The sequence below is a fragment of the Drosophila bipectinata genome, chromosome 3R, assembly GCF_030179905.1.
Source record: "Drosophila bipectinata strain 14024-0381.07 chromosome 3R, DbipHiC1v2, whole genome shotgun sequence".
NCBI lineage: Eukaryota > Metazoa > Arthropoda > Insecta > Diptera > Drosophilidae > Drosophila > Drosophila bipectinata.
The window spans coordinates 26,442,608-26,460,576 of record NC_091739.1 but is presented as its reverse complement, the minus strand read 5'-3'; the positions used below and the strand labels follow the sequence as shown (position 1 = coordinate 26,460,576).

The 17,969-nt window shown below is 39.8% G+C and overlaps 2 protein-coding genes across 2 annotated transcripts; one reads left to right on the top strand and one right to left on the bottom strand.

Moving 5' to 3' along the window:
* Positions 1–13,827: 13,827 nt before the first annotated feature.
* LOC108121873 (uncharacterized) lies at positions 13,828–14,791 on the bottom strand. Its single transcript, XM_017236175.3, has 2 exons — positions 14,108–14,791; positions 13,828–14,055 (listed from the first exon to the last, which is right to left on the bottom strand). The coding sequence occupies exons 1-2, from the start codon at positions 14,641–14,643 to the stop codon at positions 13,872–13,874; spliced, it is 720 nt and encodes a 239-aa protein (XP_017091664.2). The 5' UTR covers positions 14,644–14,791; the 3' UTR covers positions 13,828–13,871.
* Positions 14,792–16,201: 1,410 nt separating this feature from the next.
* Positions 16,202–17,199, top strand: LOC108122237 (uncharacterized). Its single transcript, XM_017236800.3, has 3 exons — positions 16,202–16,754; positions 16,821–17,006; positions 17,071–17,199. The coding sequence occupies exons 1-3, from the start codon at positions 16,327–16,329 to the stop codon at positions 17,090–17,092; spliced, it is 636 nt and encodes a 211-aa protein (XP_017092289.2). The 5' UTR covers positions 16,202–16,326; the 3' UTR covers positions 17,093–17,199.
* Positions 17,200–17,969: the final 770 nt, after the last annotated feature.

The following is a 17,969-nucleotide window of genomic DNA, read 5'->3' as shown; positions in this document are numbered from 1 at the left end:
ATACATCCTGAGTGTCTCGTCTTACTCGGCTGGCAGGCTGTGGAAAACAAATGTAAACAGTTTGCTCTTCACGCCATAATGAAAAATTATGCCTGCAGAGAAGAAAAATGGTACTTTTATATTTATTCGTTTGCTTAATGGGTCAATTAGGGCATTAAATTAATCTTTTTAGATGAAAAACAAACTTTAATTTATTCTTAATTTTATAAATATATATTTTATTAAGCCCGTATAGATGCAATATTTTTGTGCAGTGATCCTTAGTCCCTATTTTGATGCCGCTTCACCCCTTTCGGCACTCGAGTTTCAATTCCACTTATTTGCGGATGCCAAAGCTCTTGGCCCAGAAAGCGTCTCAGTCCTGCTCCCATTTCAAGTCCTTTTCGGTTCTGTTATTAATACAAAGTACTTATGGCGCCCCCTTGCAATCCTTCCTCTTTGGGCAACCCCTTCCTATCCCAGGCAATCCGCTTACAACTTTTTCAGTCTTTGTTTATTCGTTTCCCTTTCGCGCGCTCCGCTTTTCGTATTTATTTTGGCAGTTTATTAAAACTTTTGGCGCTGCTTTCGTCATTTTAATTACAATACGCAGTACAAAAGCGAAACGGCATTTGTTATCGAGAGCCACGCCCCCCACCGCCCATCTCCCATTAAACTCCGCCCATTGGCGCGTACAAATCGTCATTGCCACAACTGGCACGCAATCAATTCAACTTCAACTTCGGCTTCAGCTTCAGCTTCAACTTCGACATGAAATTCGCACGTGTCGCGAGTTCCTCGATGGCTTGAAAGGCTTGAAATGTATCGCCTGGGAAAAAAAGAAGGTTTTATGTGGTACACACGATATCCCACACCATAACTCTTAAAAAAAAAACAGCCTTCTTATTGCCATTTGGATTTTTTTGGGGCACCGCCATTGACTTTGACTTTGGAATTTGTCATGATAAATGTTTGTGGTAGTGGCGTTCCTTAGCCTTTATCCATTATGTAGAAATTCTGGGTACATTCAAATATTGATTGAAATAAATCATCAATTATACTTAAGCTACCACACCGAAAACGCTTTAAGAGGAAGCCCTTCGATTTCAATCCCTTTAACCTCTGAAATACAATTATTGGCACTTGCCTCAAGTGGCTGAACTTTCCCCCAATACTTGTTCAGTGAAGGGCTAAGATATCTCACCATAACTCTTTCGATTCGGCTTTGCATAATTAAGATAATGCCCGAAAGGATTTCTTTTGTTTTTCTTTCTCCTTATAGGACTTCCTGTTTGCCCTGTCTTTCCCTTTTGTTCATCTCTGATTCGCTAAAGGCGATTCGGTGATTGCGACTATTTCCGATCCTTTTGTCTTTGGCAAAGGTTATAAGGCTTTTTCGGCTTTTGATTTTCGCGGGTTTTAATTGAAACATTTGACAGCCTGAAAGGCGATAGCTGGCGTTTTCATTTTTGCGTTACCCATCCTCTGGTTGTCTGGTTCTAATTGTATTAGCCAGATTCATGTTAGATGCCTACGTGACCAGGATTCCAAAGTGCACTGTCTATGTCATGGTTCTCGGAAAAAGCTAAGCGAACCCGGGCAAGTTGAACATGTACTTTCATTAGCATAATCGCCGAGCAAAAAACGCACTACCCTACTCAAGTTACGAAGGATAAAATAAGGAATTCCCCAACAGTATGGATTTTCTTGAAAGACTCGACTTGCCTTGTCGCTTAAACAAACAGATTTTCCGTAATTGCTTTCGCAATTCAATTATTTCCCACAAAAAAACCAATACACACAGAAAATCATTAAAAAAGCGTAGAACAGCTTCTCCAACAACAAACAATTACATTTTTTGTGCAAACACTAGGATCCAGAAAAAGTTCAGTTAACTGAACGTGTTCAATTTAAAAATAACACAAAAGAGCATTTGGCAAATATTTACCAACAATCAAGTTAAGTTTTTAATTTCCAATGGGGGGAATTTGTTTGACTTTTGGCTTAGGTTACCACCAAAAATAAATATATATGGTATGGTTATTTTTGCCTTGCTTACTCGTAAAAGCTATTCCCATATTTCATGTCGTCTGCCGGCTGGCTGGCTTGGGAAAATAACCTTCCAGCTGGCAATCCGTTTTGAGGCAGCCATCTGGCTAATCCGGTGCTTACATAATGCATGGCATATATTTTATGTTCAATTGGCAATCCTTTGAGCCCTCTTTAAAATCTGTTTGTACATTTGTTCGGATTTCCCCCTTTAGGCTAGTGCTAAACTTTTTGGCAAACACTGCACTAAAAGCTGAATTTCAGCTGAAAAACGAATCTGACGCCGAAAAAGTCAAACGATAAATGTCAACATTTCGCATAAATTGCAAGTTGATTGCCAAAGAGAATTCCAAGCGGTCGCTTTCCATTTGGCCGTTGACTGCTCCGGGTCCTCTTACTCGCTGACTGATTGATTGATTGATAGATTGATGGATGGCTGGATGGATGGTTGAATGGTTGGCTGAGTGGATAGCTGGCAAGCCAAACGAATTTTCCTGCTTCGCTGATTTTGAGTTTTTTTTTAAAGGACTGGCACACCCTCTAAGCTCCGCCAACTATCAACAGTTGGCTGGAAAACTTTTTATCCTTGCGCGCCTCGCTTGGCTTAACTTTAGCTATATTTTGGCATTTTTATAACTTTTACGCCTGGCAGTGTTTATTTTGCTTTACGACTTTCCACAAATTCCAGCAGTTTTGGCTTACACACAGGCTGCCTTCTATTTTTTCCGTGTTCGGCCCTTCTTTCCCGTAAACAGAATCTTTTCTTGGCGCGTGTCATTTTGTAGCCTACTTTTAGGCTGAGCTCGCATTCCGCATCCGCAACATTGCGTATACGCAACGTATGCCCGCGAAAACGTTTTATTGCCGACATCGCTTGGCGTGCTAATTTATACGTTAGGCCCGGAGGCTCTAACTTAATGCCGCTCTCGGCCCCAGTCACGCCTCAATGGATCATAAAAACACAATTTTAATCACAATTTCTTTTCGTGCTTACACCCGGCCACATACATACATACATACATACATCCATAGGCAAATTAGCGAAAACATTTAGGGAAGTATGATTTCCTGGGTGGCTATGAAGTATGAAGTTGGCGCTCCTGATAGAAAAATACACTTTAAATAAATATACTATTTTATCTATACTAAAGTATATTTTATTCTATTAAAGTGTGCGTTCTATCTTCTGACTCCTTGACCCAATGCATTGTAACTCATATTTGGCCGCCTGCCTATTCTGTGAGGATATAGCTGCAATGAACTTGACATTTAACCTCAAACGCACCACGGACAGCACTGCGTATACGCAATCTTTGACATTTGGCAACTTAAAGTGCTTTAAGCTGCCGCTAAGTCTTCGGCCAGTAACTTTCATTTGATTTCCAGCTTCTTGGCAGCCCGACCCTGCTTCTCTTCCCACAAAAACTTTTCCCCACCGTTGTGCGCACGTCTTTTTGTCGTCGAATCGGGGGCGGGGTTGAAAAACTTTGTGCAGGCAAAACTTTTTCCAGCGATGCAACAATAACAAATGCAGGCAAAGTTTAGATAGATTTCCCAGATACGTCCCTCCTCCAATACCCCGGAATCCTGCCACTTCGCCACCTGCAACATGCAATTAAAATTATGTGCCCCAGTCCCATTCAAGTCATTGTGCGCCCAAAAACCCGAAATGCAAAATGGAAAAGAGTTTCGAAAGCCTCAGCCTTGAAATTATTTTTGTCATAATGCACTCGGCTTTTTGGGGTTTATGTCAGTTTCTCTCAGTTGTGGTTATTTAATTGGAAAACGAATTCAATTAAATGCAAAAGTTCCTGAATAAATGATATCGAATAAATTGGTAGGCTTTCCATTTGTGCCACGGTCATTACTTACAATAACCATTATTTAATCCACTCCGAAAGCTTCTTCCTCCTCCTGCTTCTGCCGCTGCTTATCCTTATCCCTTTTCGATTGATCCCCGTCGACAAGTAGCAAGTGATTTAAGCTCCACTCAATCGATTTTATACCTTCGGCCCCCACATGCGATGCATTTTAATTAAGAAAAATGCCCCAGAGTCCTCCGACTACCCATCTACATGCCACATCCAACGAAGGCCTGCCTACACCCTTTGCGGAGGTCCTGTCGCCTTGACATCCTCCGCCGTCTGCAGTTTGCAATTTTAAACCCAAATTGAATTACTTCTTCATCGCCGGCATCGTTGGCGGTCCGCTGGAGGGTTGGTTTGTGGGTGGCTCTGTGTCTCTTCCTGCTGCTTTCCCCAAGGTGGCGGAAAGGCTTTTCCTGACAACCCGCATATTTGATGAGGCTTTAAGAATGTCGCCTTTTAAGCTGGCGAAGAACACGTGAAAAACAAGCCAGGAATGTCGAGCCCCAAGTGTTAATTGATCTAAAGAACTCTAAGAATTTCTGACTTCTAAATAAGGCTACGAAGTATTAAGTGTAAATAGAAATACTTAAGTGTGTCCCCTTCTTTTGAAAGCTTAAAGTCTGGTCATCAAAAATTTAATATATACTTAACTGTGAGTCAGCTTTGAATGGCCACAATTAATTTTGACATTTATTTCTTTGCACTAAATCAGTTTTGCTCTCTCTAATTCTATTTCTGTATAAATAAAATATTTAGTTGTGAAAATCAAGCTATGGAATTATAAGTGAGAAAATTTAATTAAAAGTGTCGTTAGAAAAAATGCAAACAAATATGAATAATGAAAATAATAATTACAAAATTGTTGCATAAATTGCAAAAGAGCTTTTGCGTTTTCCCAATGATTTATTTGGATTTTTAGATTGAACTTAAAACCTGTCACCACAGCCATTAGCACCCTCGTTTGCGACGTTTAATTAATTGACAAATATTTGGATAAAGGCAAAAACTGGCTGGACCAGAACTGCCCGCAAATGGAACAATAACAGAACGAGCACTTCAAACGTAATTTATTTGTTAAAATATTGTTTCTTTCCCCGTTGCTATCGTATTTTCCGATGCTGCCTGATTTTCCAATTAAAGTCGAATTCGGACTGGACTAAAAACCAGGCCAAAACCAGAGCTCTCAGCGGTGCTCGTGTGCTCCTGACAGCTGCCCGCTGGAGGGAAAGTGTGCCATGACGGCGGGCTACGGGGGGCTTCTGGGTGGATCGGGAAAAGTGTCCTGCTAGAGCTGCGAGGCAACAATGCAGGCGTGAACATAAATTTCAAGCTTCACTGAGCGACCCAGAGTCCTTCGTCCTTTCGCCCCACTCTCGTCTTCCTGGATTCGTCCAGCTCTTCACTCCTCGTCCGTTCGGTTCTGCTCTGTTATGGCTAAAAGTGCCAAAGTTTATTATTAAATTATGTCGGCAAATAAAACTGTTGAAGGAAAAATCAATTTTGGAAACTTCTCACAGCTCCTGACAATGCTTACTTTTGGAGTGTCCTTTGTCTCTGTTTTCCCTCTTTTTCCGATTCATCTGTCCGTCTCTTTCTCTCCTTTTGCCTAAAAATCTGTCTCTCTATGTGAACGAATGAACCCAACTAATCAAATTAAGCTTATTTTAAAAAAAAACTCGTATTTCCCAAAAAACAATTCGTCACGGGGAGTCCCTATAGACGAAACCCTTTTCGATGCTGGTAATCGAATATTCTACACAGAGAAAAATAACTATTTATTAAAAATATATACTCTTAATAAAATTAAAAAATTAAACTTTATAATAAATACAACTATTTATTAAATAAACTTTTGCTAATGTTAATGTAATGTTTTCTTGTGCATAAATTTGTTTTCTTATTTAAAATATGATTTTTGGCAATAAATTTTTCTGAAACCACATCTCTCTCTTGGCCAACTCGTTAACGGTTCTTCAACTCGCTGGACGAGACCGCAAATAGCCGTTGACTGCCTGGCAAATAGCCTGAAAATCGATTCCCGATATAGCTATATATAGGGATATATATAGAGACCCTTCCATCCTCCCCAATATGCGAATGGATTTTTCGAGGACCAGAAATAGCGAAAGTTTCGATGGAAGCTAAAAACTGAAATACTCATATCGAATAGGCAAATTCCCAGGTCAGGGCGGCCAGAAAGAGACAGTGCCCTGTCCAGAGAAAGAGAAGGCCAGAGGAAGAGAGAAAGAGAGGCATAGAGGCTGACAGCTTTCTTTATAGAATTACTTCTGGCGCAATAACTTTTCCAACTGAACGAGCCGTTGATGGAGCACACTCTCTCCTCTCTCTTTGCTCCCAATTCCCACTCCCTCTCCTCCTTCATGTTTCCCTCCTCTCGCTTCTGCCATGTATTTCATCCTCTTTCATTTCCATTCATTGATTTGCCTTTTGCCTTGGCCAACTAGTGCAGAACGTCCTGCCGGACATCGGCCAGGAGGGGCAGACATGAGCCATTTCCCCCAGCCTTTCTGGCCATCCTCCTCACCTTTCGCCTCTTAACCCTCCGGCGGCTGAGGGTACGCAAACGGGCCCACGACAAAAATAGTTTGCGGCCGAGTCTATTCTCTGCATGGCCAGATAACCCTCGGAATTATTATTATTTATTAAACGGTTTTCCCCTTTTTCCCCCAATTTTTCGAAAGGTCTAGAATAAATTGTTCTTTTTGAAGCTTTAAGTGTTAAGGCTCGTAATTGAAAATATGATAACAAATGAGTTTCAGATTAAGCTTGATTTAAAAAAAAAGTATTTTCTGTGAAAAGCTGTTCTTTCAGCAACTTAGTCTTCAATGGCGAAAGGATTTTAAAATTGTTCATAGAATTTAGTTTATTGCTAAAATGTAAATAAAATTCTTTGAAATGTCAATTTATTAAGTCGGAAACTTGGCAATTTTGGTTGAAAATTCCTAGGAACATGTGGGATAACCACTCAACAATAAGGATTCAAAAGGTGTTGAGATGTAAGTCACCTGCTCTGGGAAGTGAAAATCCTGTTTCTGTTATCCTTACTGTTGCCCTGGAGTAGTGCAGCTGGTCCAGTTCCCATTGTTGCTTGGCCACTTAGCAACTGCGGCTAACCAATCATTGGAGCACTCGGATGGGAACAGGACAAGACAAGGGCCAAACAAACGGCGGCTGGTCCGCTCCCGGCAATTGTGTTGCCTCCTGAATTGGCCAAGACACTCCTCCGCCGGACAGGCCACTAGACGATGATGTCGATGGCGAAGTGCCGCCGGGCCACTCAGCAATGATTAATTACACTTAATTGTAATTTATGCGCCACCGAAGCCACTTCCATTCTTCTCCATTAGTCGAAGGCGAAGGACTCCGTGTATCCTTCGCTTTATTGAAATCTAGGCCCAGGCCCCATCTGTCCCATCTCTCCGTCAGCGTGTGTCCTTTTGTTGCGCTAATTGGCCATTAAGCTGCCAGGATTTTTAAAGCGTTTAACATTGGCTCTCATTTTCGTTTTCATTAGGCCGGGCTTAGGCGCAAAGTCCGCTTGACTTTTGTCCGGAAACGTTGGCCACCCGCCGCTGCTGGTCAGCGGAGTGGCCATCAGTCTCCGGCTCAGACCCTCACATAAATCAGGGTCCTTCCTTGACTTTTCTTGTGGCTGTTTGCTCCCGTAAGCATCGCTCATTAATCAACTGACCTCATTCAATGGGAAATGTATATTTGATGGCAGCTTGTTGCACCGCCAATATATCAGGGTTCATTTATTTTTCCTCCCAGGAAACTGCTAACAAATAAATAAACTTATAGTTTGGTCAAAGGCTTCAATAGCACAAGGGTCATTTTGGTTAAGGACTACAGAGAGGTCATTTTGGTCTCCATTGAAAGGGAAATAAATTATACCAATACTCTATTCTGAATTATTATTGTTTATATTTTAGTGCCTTCGACAATTTCCTTAAAGAGTATATCTTATTAAGATCTCTATATGTAAGCTTATTGAGTTCCCTTGGGTAACAAATAATTCCACTTATTGCCCGTCCAATGACAAAACAATTAAAAAATATCTTTGCTCCGCAAAAATGTTTTGACAGCAGAAACTGTGAGGAAACTTTATGAGTTTATGAATTGCGCCCCCGAGAATCAATAATCATTATTGTAAACTTTCTCTGCAGTCTTTCATCGGACCGTGTCTCTTTCAGTTGAGGACCACAACCTAATTAGATCAGTTTCTGTGATGCAATGAAGGAAAACGGAAAGTGCAGCTGTGTAGTTTCCCATTTTTCGGGAAGAAAATGAAAACGTGAAGAGGAAGCTGAAAGCTGCCACTCGACTGTAATTCGAGCTGTTTTTCAGCAGCTAGTGGCATAAAAATTACGAGGCTCCACACTTTTTACGAGCTGCGTCAGCGCAAACTGCTGACATAGATTCCGTTCAAATATTTTGCACTACTTTTCATTTTACGACGGCACGCAATGAAAAGTGAAATGGCGAAAGGCTTTTCACATCCGCACCCGCCTTCTTAGTCCATCCAGCCCCACCTCTTTTTAGCTTTCGCCTTTTGTTTACTTAATATTTGCGACGCCCCCCTCCCCTTTTACTCGTTTTTGAGTTTTGCCAGAGCTTTCATTTTTTATTTCTTTCTGATTCTGTTGTTGCAGCGAAAATAAAAGCGGAACAGTGCAAACAATGCTCCGAGTGATTGCCGTGAAACATGCTGCGATTTTCACTCTGACACGCCCACCAAACAGCCAGTTGCCCGCCCATCCATCCATCCAGCCCATCCATCTATCCATCCATTTGTTTATCCCTGAATCCATGTATTCGCAGATGCAGTCCATTTTCCACACTTTTGTTTGCACGCTTAAATAAATTCTGGCAAATTTGTTTTGCGTGAACACTGAAACACAGAGAACAAAAAATTGTTTTCAGTGCTTCAGAATCGCATGAATAAACCAGGCACAAATTAAAGGAAAGGCTGTTGATAAAATAAATAGTGAACAAATGCGAACCGAACCGCAGCCTAGCCATCAAATTAATTTTTGCCAAACGAACTCGGCGTCTAGGCCATTAATTCACAATGACCTAGTCCTGAGTGGCATCAACAAATTATCTAATCGACCTCTCCGTCCCCTCGTTGACCTCTCCGCCTTTGTGCCTTTTCTTTCCAGTTGGCAAAGTAGAATGCAGTCGGAAAAGTCTCCGATTTTATTGCAACTGACAGCTGGCTTAGCTGCATTAAGTGCTGAAGCTGTCAGCCCGGGTCAACTTTCCCACTCCTCTGCTGTATCCTCCATGGGTGACTCTGGCAATTTTTAGGCAGAAATAAAACTTTGGCTTCTGGCATAGAGGAGATAACGAGGCGTTGTCAAATGTCGAAAAATGGTTGACATATTCGAATATGGAATAAAGGACACTCGGAAAAATGTTGGGTTTTTAAGAAAAGGTCACATCATCTTGGCAAAAGGCTAAAGCCAGGCAGGCAAATACTTTATTCAAACTAAGAACGATTTTATCGGAACATGACAATAACCTTGATAAGATTTTTTCGAGTGTAGGCAACAGCAGCCGCACTAAGTTAGGCTACAAAACTGCCAATGCTGCGACATAGTTTAATGGCCATACAATCGACGCAAAAGTTGACACATTCCCTCAACCGAGCTGAGCTCAACCGCACCGAGTTGCAACGAGTTGAACCGAGTTGGATGGTGCGGAAAATCCGGGGCATTAGTGGCTGTATATACCCGATCCCCCGGGGTCACAGTTGAGCTGTATTTTCGCATCAAATGTCGTCCAGGCACTGCAGCTGCTGCAGCAAGTGCTGCCTCATTTTTCCGAAAAGTCAGCCTCCCTGGGCCCCAGAGGAGCCACTAGCACAGCGGGCCCCACCATCCACCGCATCACCGCTGTCCTGAGCGTACCACAGTTTAGCGTCTTTGAAGCATATCAGAAAAGTTTTGAATTATTAATTACCAAACATCAGCCACATATCACGCACACTCAGCCAGAGAAACACAAAGTCACACACTAACATTGCTGAGCCATGGGAATTCTGTACCTTTGCTTTACTATTTCGTACCTTAAGATGGATTGCGTTGTGTAAACTGTACCCCTTTAGCCACGTAAGTTCGAGTAAACTCGAAATCAAATTATGTAAATAAATAGCAAAAATAGAGGGGGCTTGGAACTGCAACCCCTTAAAACTTAAAATATCAGCTAAGAAAAAATTACCAAAAAGTACATATTGGAACGATTTATCGAAGCGGATATGGAAATGGAAACGGAAACAGAAACTACCAAGTTTTTAGACGTAAGCTAAATGGCAAAGTCATGTATCGACGAAAACCTAATAGTAAACAACCCAAACACTGTATGTAAGGCTCTTTTGTACCTCTTGCTCTCCCACTTTCGAATTTACTAAGGAACCCTTGAAAGCGCTAAGTGAAACTTAAACCTTTGTCTAGCTCTAAGTTGCAAGTCAAGCAAACCAAATCGATTAATATGTATGCCGAAAAATACCATAAATACAATTAAATTTATAGCAAATTAAACGAACCGCTCACAAAATCAACAGAGGGAGAGGTCCGGCAATTACATTCCAATATCCTTCAGCGCAAGGATGCCAGTTTAAGACACAATTATGCTGAAAGCATTTAATAGTCTAAACATGAACTACATAATCCGCATAGAAGAAAATTAACGTGTAAATTATTGAATCTCAAACAGCATAAGTCAAGCTAAATTCTGTAGTGGAAAATTATAGTTCATTGTTTCTGTCTAATACGCCTAGAAGAATAAATACATTATGGATAAAAAAGTATCAGTAAAATATATATAGTTAAATGAATGTGAGTTTGTCATTACATATAACATATATATAGAGATAGAGCCGAGAGCCCCAGATTAATGAATTAGCTGTAAATGTTTTTGTGTATATCTGTATATGTCCCTGTATATGCTTAGATCAATAACACCATATGTACTCACCTCACCTCTGTGACCCTAAGTTAACACCTTTCAATCTCGGGACTTTCATTTCCTTTCAGCATGATTTCACTATTCTGTATAAATTGAAAATCTCTCAACTGAGTTTACTCGAGAAGCAAACTTTTAAGCAAAGTGAGAAATACTTAAATAAATACTGAAGCATATTGATAAGCAGATCCGTATGTGTTTTTGGCTTTCACTTAATTGCATTTTCGGGCAGAGTTTCAGCTTGGATACGATTTTGTTATTGACAGTCTGCAAAAACGCATTAGGCTGAGCAGAGTTTCGACAGAATTTGATTCAATTATTCAGCAGGTGCATCAGCAGCACTACCAGCACCAACAGCAGCAGCATCAGCAGCTTTTCAAAGAAAGGTAAGTGTTGGTGCGAAATGCCTTTTGTGCGAAATTAAATTTACCCAAAAATATATATAGACACATGTCACGGCCGATTGTCTATCTGCTCTGAAAAATGTTTGACAAGCTGACTGGGCGTTGGGAAACTGCCATGGCCTTGCCGTTGAATGTGCAAGGAATTTCGAGTTCATTAAAAATTGTGACGGAATTCAATTTAACGCAAACACAGACGCCCACACAATTGTCCAGCACCGCAATCGTTGTCTGGTTCTGTTTCCACACTGCATTTCTCTAAGGATGCACAGGAGAGCCAGCACAAAACAGTAGTCCACACATAAATAAGCCTCATGCATGAGTTCTGTAAAAATACAATTTATTATTTTGTGGTTTACCCATTCTAATGTCTTGGGAATTTTGGTTAATTCAATTATATTATTAAAAAATAATTATTGCAAAATTACTCATACGCCTAGTGATACACAATGTTTTTCTCTACCCAGCACAAACGGCAAGTTTATTTTTATCTTAATTCGTGGAAAAAAGATTATATATTAACCTACTGGAAAACATATAATTATTCATACTTTTTTCCAATATTTAGGTTCATAGAAATACAATATTATTCCTGAAAATATAAAAATGGTACTATATTTTCCTCCGTGAAGTTTTAATTTCCGGTTTGCGGTTGCCAACAGAAAGTCAGGACTACTCTCCTTATGGTCTTCCTGTAAGCCATCTTTTTTTTTTTATTCTTCCTTGTTACGTTCGCATATTGTTGTTGTAATATGCAATATTATGTCTGACAGCGGACGTAATTTAACTTGATGCTGTGAAAAAACGTGGCCTAACAATGGAATCCTCCTTCAAACCTGGTCCCAAAAACGAATCAAATAAATATTCAATTATTTACTTGGCTGAGGATTTTTTTTGGGATAACATACTTAGAATTTTTCACAATGCAAAGGGACACAAACTCGAAGATACAATATACGAGATAAAAAATTTAAACAAGTAGGTGCCGAGGTTTTTATACCCTTCAGAATAGCCTTTAAAAAAACCTTACCAATTATAAATCAGAGCATCGAACTTTATTCGTCGTCAAAGTATGGTAAATAAAACAGAAATAAAATCTTGTTTCGATTTTTTAACAAACATAACTACTATAAATTGGGACAACATTTTAGATCAACAGGTTTTAGTAGAAATTATAAGTAGAAAAAAATCTAACTTCCTGAAATAAATAAAGGTGAGATTTTCATTGGCAAAGTCATAAACATGGGGTGAAAAAAATAAAACTTTTTAGTTATTATTTTTCCAATTATTTTGTTTTGTAACGGATGTTCTTTTTAAAGGGGAATATCATTTTCGAATCAGAGTTCTAATTTTCTTTAATCTGCATCCAAATTACATAAAAATATTTGGGTCAATTTTGGGCCAAGACTATAATGTTACTATGAGAATGAATAAATACTAAGATACAAGATCGGGACGGTAAAATATTTGTCGATGGGACAAGTATTAGCGAAGTTATGGTTGATTTTCTAAAAGAAGTCAAAACAAAGCACATTGTTGGCCAAGTTATAAAATTTCATTGGATTTTAAAAGGACAACCCATTTAGGAATGTAAATTCCCTTGGCCTTCAATCTTCATCAAAATTGCATACCATTTTATAAAATTATTTTTGAGTTGTTTTTTAGCAAAAGGTGATGTGATGTGTGTTTTTTAGCCCTTTAAAAAAATCGATAAATTGGTCAGATTATAGTTGTCAATAATTACAAATAATAGTACACGAAGATGTAAGATCGGGAAGGTATAAAAATCGTCGATTGGACAAGTATAAAGGCCATTTAGAAAAAAATTCAATAGAGCAATAATATCAATCCAACTATAGTAGAACGGTACGTTTTGGCATTCACCAGAAAAATTATAAAACCAACTAGAGTATACAAAAACACACGTGAAGAATTTAATAATATACTTTTTCTCTGCATAACATGAGCTACATCCATTTGCATACATATTCGTAAAAATGTATGTGTGTATAAATGATATTGAAGCATCTGGCTGAGGGCAAATAAAAAATAGATGAACTTGCTTTCCTTTATGCCCCCACGCAATTGTACGAACCCACCGCACACATGCGCCCCAAATTGTTGAAAGAGGCGGGGGGTAAATATCAGAGGACCAGACAAACAACTCGAGGCAGATGACTTGGGATTGCCCTCCTGCAAGGACATTAAAATGAGCAAAATGTGTAATAAAAATCCAACCTGATCCCAGGCACAAATATTTGCTTATCTACAAAAGCCAGAAAAATACCCCAAATTGAAGTCACATTCTAATCAAGCAAAGCGAAGCTTGTCTGTCAAGAAAAAAGGCGTTTTAAATAAATCTCCTCTTAAAGATGGAGCATTGCATTAAAAATGTTTGTGCAGCAAACAATATCCGGATCAAAAACCATTCCAGTGAGAAACTCAAGGTGTGGCTTGCAATGCACTTTTGAATTTAAGGCTTACATTTTAAGTATTTCCCATAGAAGAATAATAAAAAAAAAAAGCCTTTTGAATGCCTTTTTGAAATTCACTATATTTTTTAAAATTAGAGCCTAAAGTTTTCTTACTAATAGCCACAACGCGGATCTTGACTAATGGAATAGTCCTTTTGCTGTTCCTTTCTAGCCTCGGCTTCGAGGACACCCTTGCAGCCATCGCAATCGGTGGGACTATTTGCTGATTTGCCAATAACAAATACAATGTCATTTGGGCTGATATTCCTGTCCAGATTTTTGCACGTTTCTCCCTTCCTGAGAAACATTATAAGGCATTTAAACATACTACTATATTTAATGCACCTACCTGGCATAATCACTGCACTTGATGAACAGCTTGCACAGGAATTCTAAAGCACCGATTTGAATATCCGGCTTTTCCACAGTTGCCAGGGAGCAGGTGCTCGTATAGTTGAACTCCTTCATGTTCCAGCCGACGTTGTTGGTAAGTCTTTTGGGGAGAGCCGCCTTTCCCTTGCCAATCATTATTTCATCGTACACCACCTCAAAGGCAATGCCGTTCTCCTGGAGTTTCGTGGACAACTCCATTGGCACCGACTGGAAGATCATACTGGCATCTGGCTTGAATGCGCTCACATTGGTCCGACTAGCAGTTAACGAGAGGTCATTGTCCCCGAAACTGACCTTCACCACCAGTTTTCGGGGATCTGTTAGTGCCACGCCCGTTACTTCCAAGCGAGTCACAACCAGGTCAAAGGAGTACAGTGGAAGACTTCTATTAAAAGCAGGCTTAGCTGGAACATCTGGCGGAGCAGGGACGAATATGGATTTAGCCATGGTCTTCCTTCCCTTCTTTCCTCCCTTTCCACCCTTTTTCCCCATATTTTGGCCGTTTTTTCACAAATAGTTTGCAACGATTTTTTCGAATGGCGAGGATAGCCGCTATTTTTAATGGTGGCGAAATTTCGAATTTTTAGTAATTACATTTTAGTTCACCATAAGCAACAAACAATAATCTAAGCCAACTCTGCTTTACAAAAACTACTCTGAAAACTACTAGAACATTTATGTCGGCTAAACCTTTATTAAATACAAATCGAAGGTTAAAATAACCTAAGCCTTAGTGCATTGAATAACCGAAAAAGCCCCAATCAAACACGTTTAACACTTCATAGCTTGTGGTTAGGAGTCTTGAGAAATATCTTCACCCTGAGTACAGAGCTTTTAGATTTATTGGCCAGGAAAAATCCCCACTTCAGATGTGAATGATTCGCCAGCATATTTCAGAAGCATTTAATGGGAATACTCATTTGTCTGCCGGCAGAAGCAAAGGCAGGCGCATCAACAAAACTCCAGGCAATGGGTGAATTCGGTGGGTGGCCATGATGCAGCCACATAACAGCAGCACGGTTCAGGGCATCGGGGAACAGAGCCACCTCGTACTCGTGGCGTATACGTAACGTAACGTGCGAAAACCAAGAGTGCTCATTCGAGCAAGACAAGAGCCGAAAATATTTCGTAAAGCTCCCAGGCTCTTCAACCAATTACTTGTGGGAGTGTGGCCAGCATAAAATCGGAATTAGTTTTGCAGGTACACTGCCACAAAACACATTGTGTTTCAAACAAATAAGACAATAAATTGATCTTACAAAATTAAAAACATGTAACAAATTTTGATTCGTTTTTGTGATACATAAATTATATATTTTACATATTTGCTAACCATTGTATACATTTGTTCAGTGCTGTCAGCTTGAAGCTCTACCTTTTGTTTTATTGTTTATCCAAAAGGATTTATTTGGCTTTACTTATGGCCATATCATTCACACAAACACCCTGGTTACCAAAACCAAAGCCTGAGGTCCTTGAAAACATGGCACATATTTACATTCCGTATTTCTAATTGGTTGGTTTTTTGGCTTTTGTCCTTAGATGCAGGCAGTCGTGTACAATGTTTGGCAGTTATTCTAGGGCCATATATTAATTTGGCAAAGCAATTAAATTGCTGCAAGATGAGCAATCCCTTAGCCAAAAATATGCAAATAAATGCGGCTAGTTCTGTCAAAACCGATTCCGCAAATTAATTATGCAATCGAAGCATGACATTTAGTCTAAAATGTGAGAGACACAAACCAAACTACAATTGCTAGTGAAATTGTTTTGCAATTGCTTTACTCGACAAAATGGCCAACTAATTAACAAGTCATTAATGCCGTGTTCTCGACCATAGGAGCCATTTTAGCCACACGAAAATGTTGTCCAGCTTTCGAAACTCGGTGTATTCACACGTTTTGTGGGTGGGAATATCTGTGTGAACTTTATACTATACTTATATATGCTATAGTTAATACTCTTCAATGTAAAATAGAATTTTAGATAAATATTTTGTATACAAAATAAATCTACAAACTTAGTGTGCTTAGCAAGAGTTAAAATATTTGTCAATACCTTGTTCTGTTTATATTCATTCCAAATTTAAAAGTTATACACTTCATACTATCATAAAAACCCAACAATAGTATGTAAAGGTTAGCCCAACAGGATCAGCAGTTGGAAATCACCAAAATGGGATCCAAGCCGGACCCTCTTCCCATTTTTATCTTTGACGTAATTATTACGAAACTAGAGGCCAATGACATCCAGTTGACCACCCCATCGAAGCTAGAAGTGCTTGGAAACTTCTTTAAGACACCATTTGAAATGGCACCTTCGCAGATCAATGTCACCGACTTCCAAAGCGGTTACAGCTTGGAGTTTCAAAACGAACCAAAGGAGATCCGCAAGAATGTGGCAACTAGTGGCATATCTTTTAAGATATCATATAACAAAAAGGGGATTGGCAGTAGCCAGGCTTACTTTCCACAACATTTACTGGATACTTTAGACCGTGATATGTCGGATATTATACATTCGGATAGGGTTAATATTACTCGAGGCGACGAAGTAACAGGGAAACTAGAGTTCCTTGCTCGTCTGGTCATAAAATGCGTGGGGTAAGTCAAGGTATCCTTAAAAAGTTGTTGAATAAATTCATATTAACCTATTAATCCTATATTAAGAGAGCCCGAACCAGATTGCTTTCCAAATATGGGAAGCACAATTGCTCCCCAGGATATCATGTTTTTGATAGGACACCAAGATCTTTGTCCAATTCCCTGTGAACGTTGCTCGGATGTTATTGAAGACGAAGCGGGTGACGAACGCCTTCGGCTGGACCTGTCGCGATATAAAAGTCGTCTGCCCAAGTAAAGAATTATACAATCTACTCAGAGGAAAACACCTTTTGATATATTTTTTTTTAATTTTCAGGACGCCCAGAAAAAAATTTTAAAAACATTGGGGCGAAGCCAGATAGTTGAAATACCTCGCAAATATTGGAATCGAAGCGATGGCGAGGGTCCCATTACATAGAACCATTTTTATTTGGCCTTTAAGTCTCACACTTTAATCATTAAAAGTTTTTTCTAATAAATTTTAAAAAAAGATGTGAATTTTCTAGCCTCAATGGGAGTATAGAACAAAAAGGAAAGAGGAATGAAGGAGTATATAACCTCCAAAAATAATTCTCTTTAGATCTGTACACCTTCCTAATGAACGTACAGCTTTTGGACATACAGTTAGGGTAAATTGGAATATGGACCCCTGGCCTTGTATAATTTATGCACGAGTGGTTTTCACTTGGCCAGCAGGATCTCGGCCAGCGAAGCCAAACAAAACGGCAACGAAATTCGCCGGACCCGTGGACCCAATTTGTTATTGTTTGGCTATTGGCGTGGACAGGAACCTGACCCCGAATACACCCGCCTACCTCGCCCTCTGGCTAGTGAACATTTCGCTGCACCAATTTGTATCCAATTAAATCGGCTTAGTTAGTCAGGGAGTTTTCATTTTCTGCGGTTCGGCATTTTTCGACAAAATGTTCCAGGACCCAATTTAAACTAGTTTTTGTGTAATGGGAGGAGCGGATCGTTGGGGGAATAATGAACAAGCACGGATAACCGATATGAGTCAACTTAATGCGCGAAATTTAATTAAAATTGAACTTAATTTAGATAAGCATGTGAGCTGATTTGATAAATGGCAGTCCACCGTCGTGGGCGTGTGAGTTTTCCCAGAGCTCGCGTGTTAAGCCGCTTACGAAAGGTGTAGCCGCAAATTCCAGAACGTGGTGGCCGGGCTATTGGCCTGTTTGGCAGCAACAGGCAAAT

Excerpts from the sequence above, each read along its gene's own strand:
- LOC108121873 (XM_017236175.3), bottom strand. The coding sequence starts at position 14,643 with ATGGGGAAAAAGGGTGGAAAGGGAGGAAAGAAGGGAAGGAAGACCATG. Across the intron at positions 14,056-14,107 it reads AAGTGCAGTGATTATGCCAG|GAAGGGAGAAACGTGCAAAA; the intron begins GTAGGTGCATTA and ends AATGTTTCTCAG.
- LOC108122237 (XM_017236800.3), top strand. The coding sequence starts at position 16,327 with ATGGGATCCAAGCCGGACCCTCTTCCCATTTTTATCTTTGACGTAATT. Across the intron at positions 16,755-16,820 it reads CTGGTCATAAAATGCGTGGG|AGAGCCCGAACCAGATTGCT; the intron begins GTAAGTCAAGGT and ends TCCTATATTAAG. Across the intron at positions 17,007-17,070 it reads TATAAAAGTCGTCTGCCCAA|GACGCCCAGAAAAAAATTTT; the intron begins GTAAAGAATTAT and ends TTTAATTTTCAG.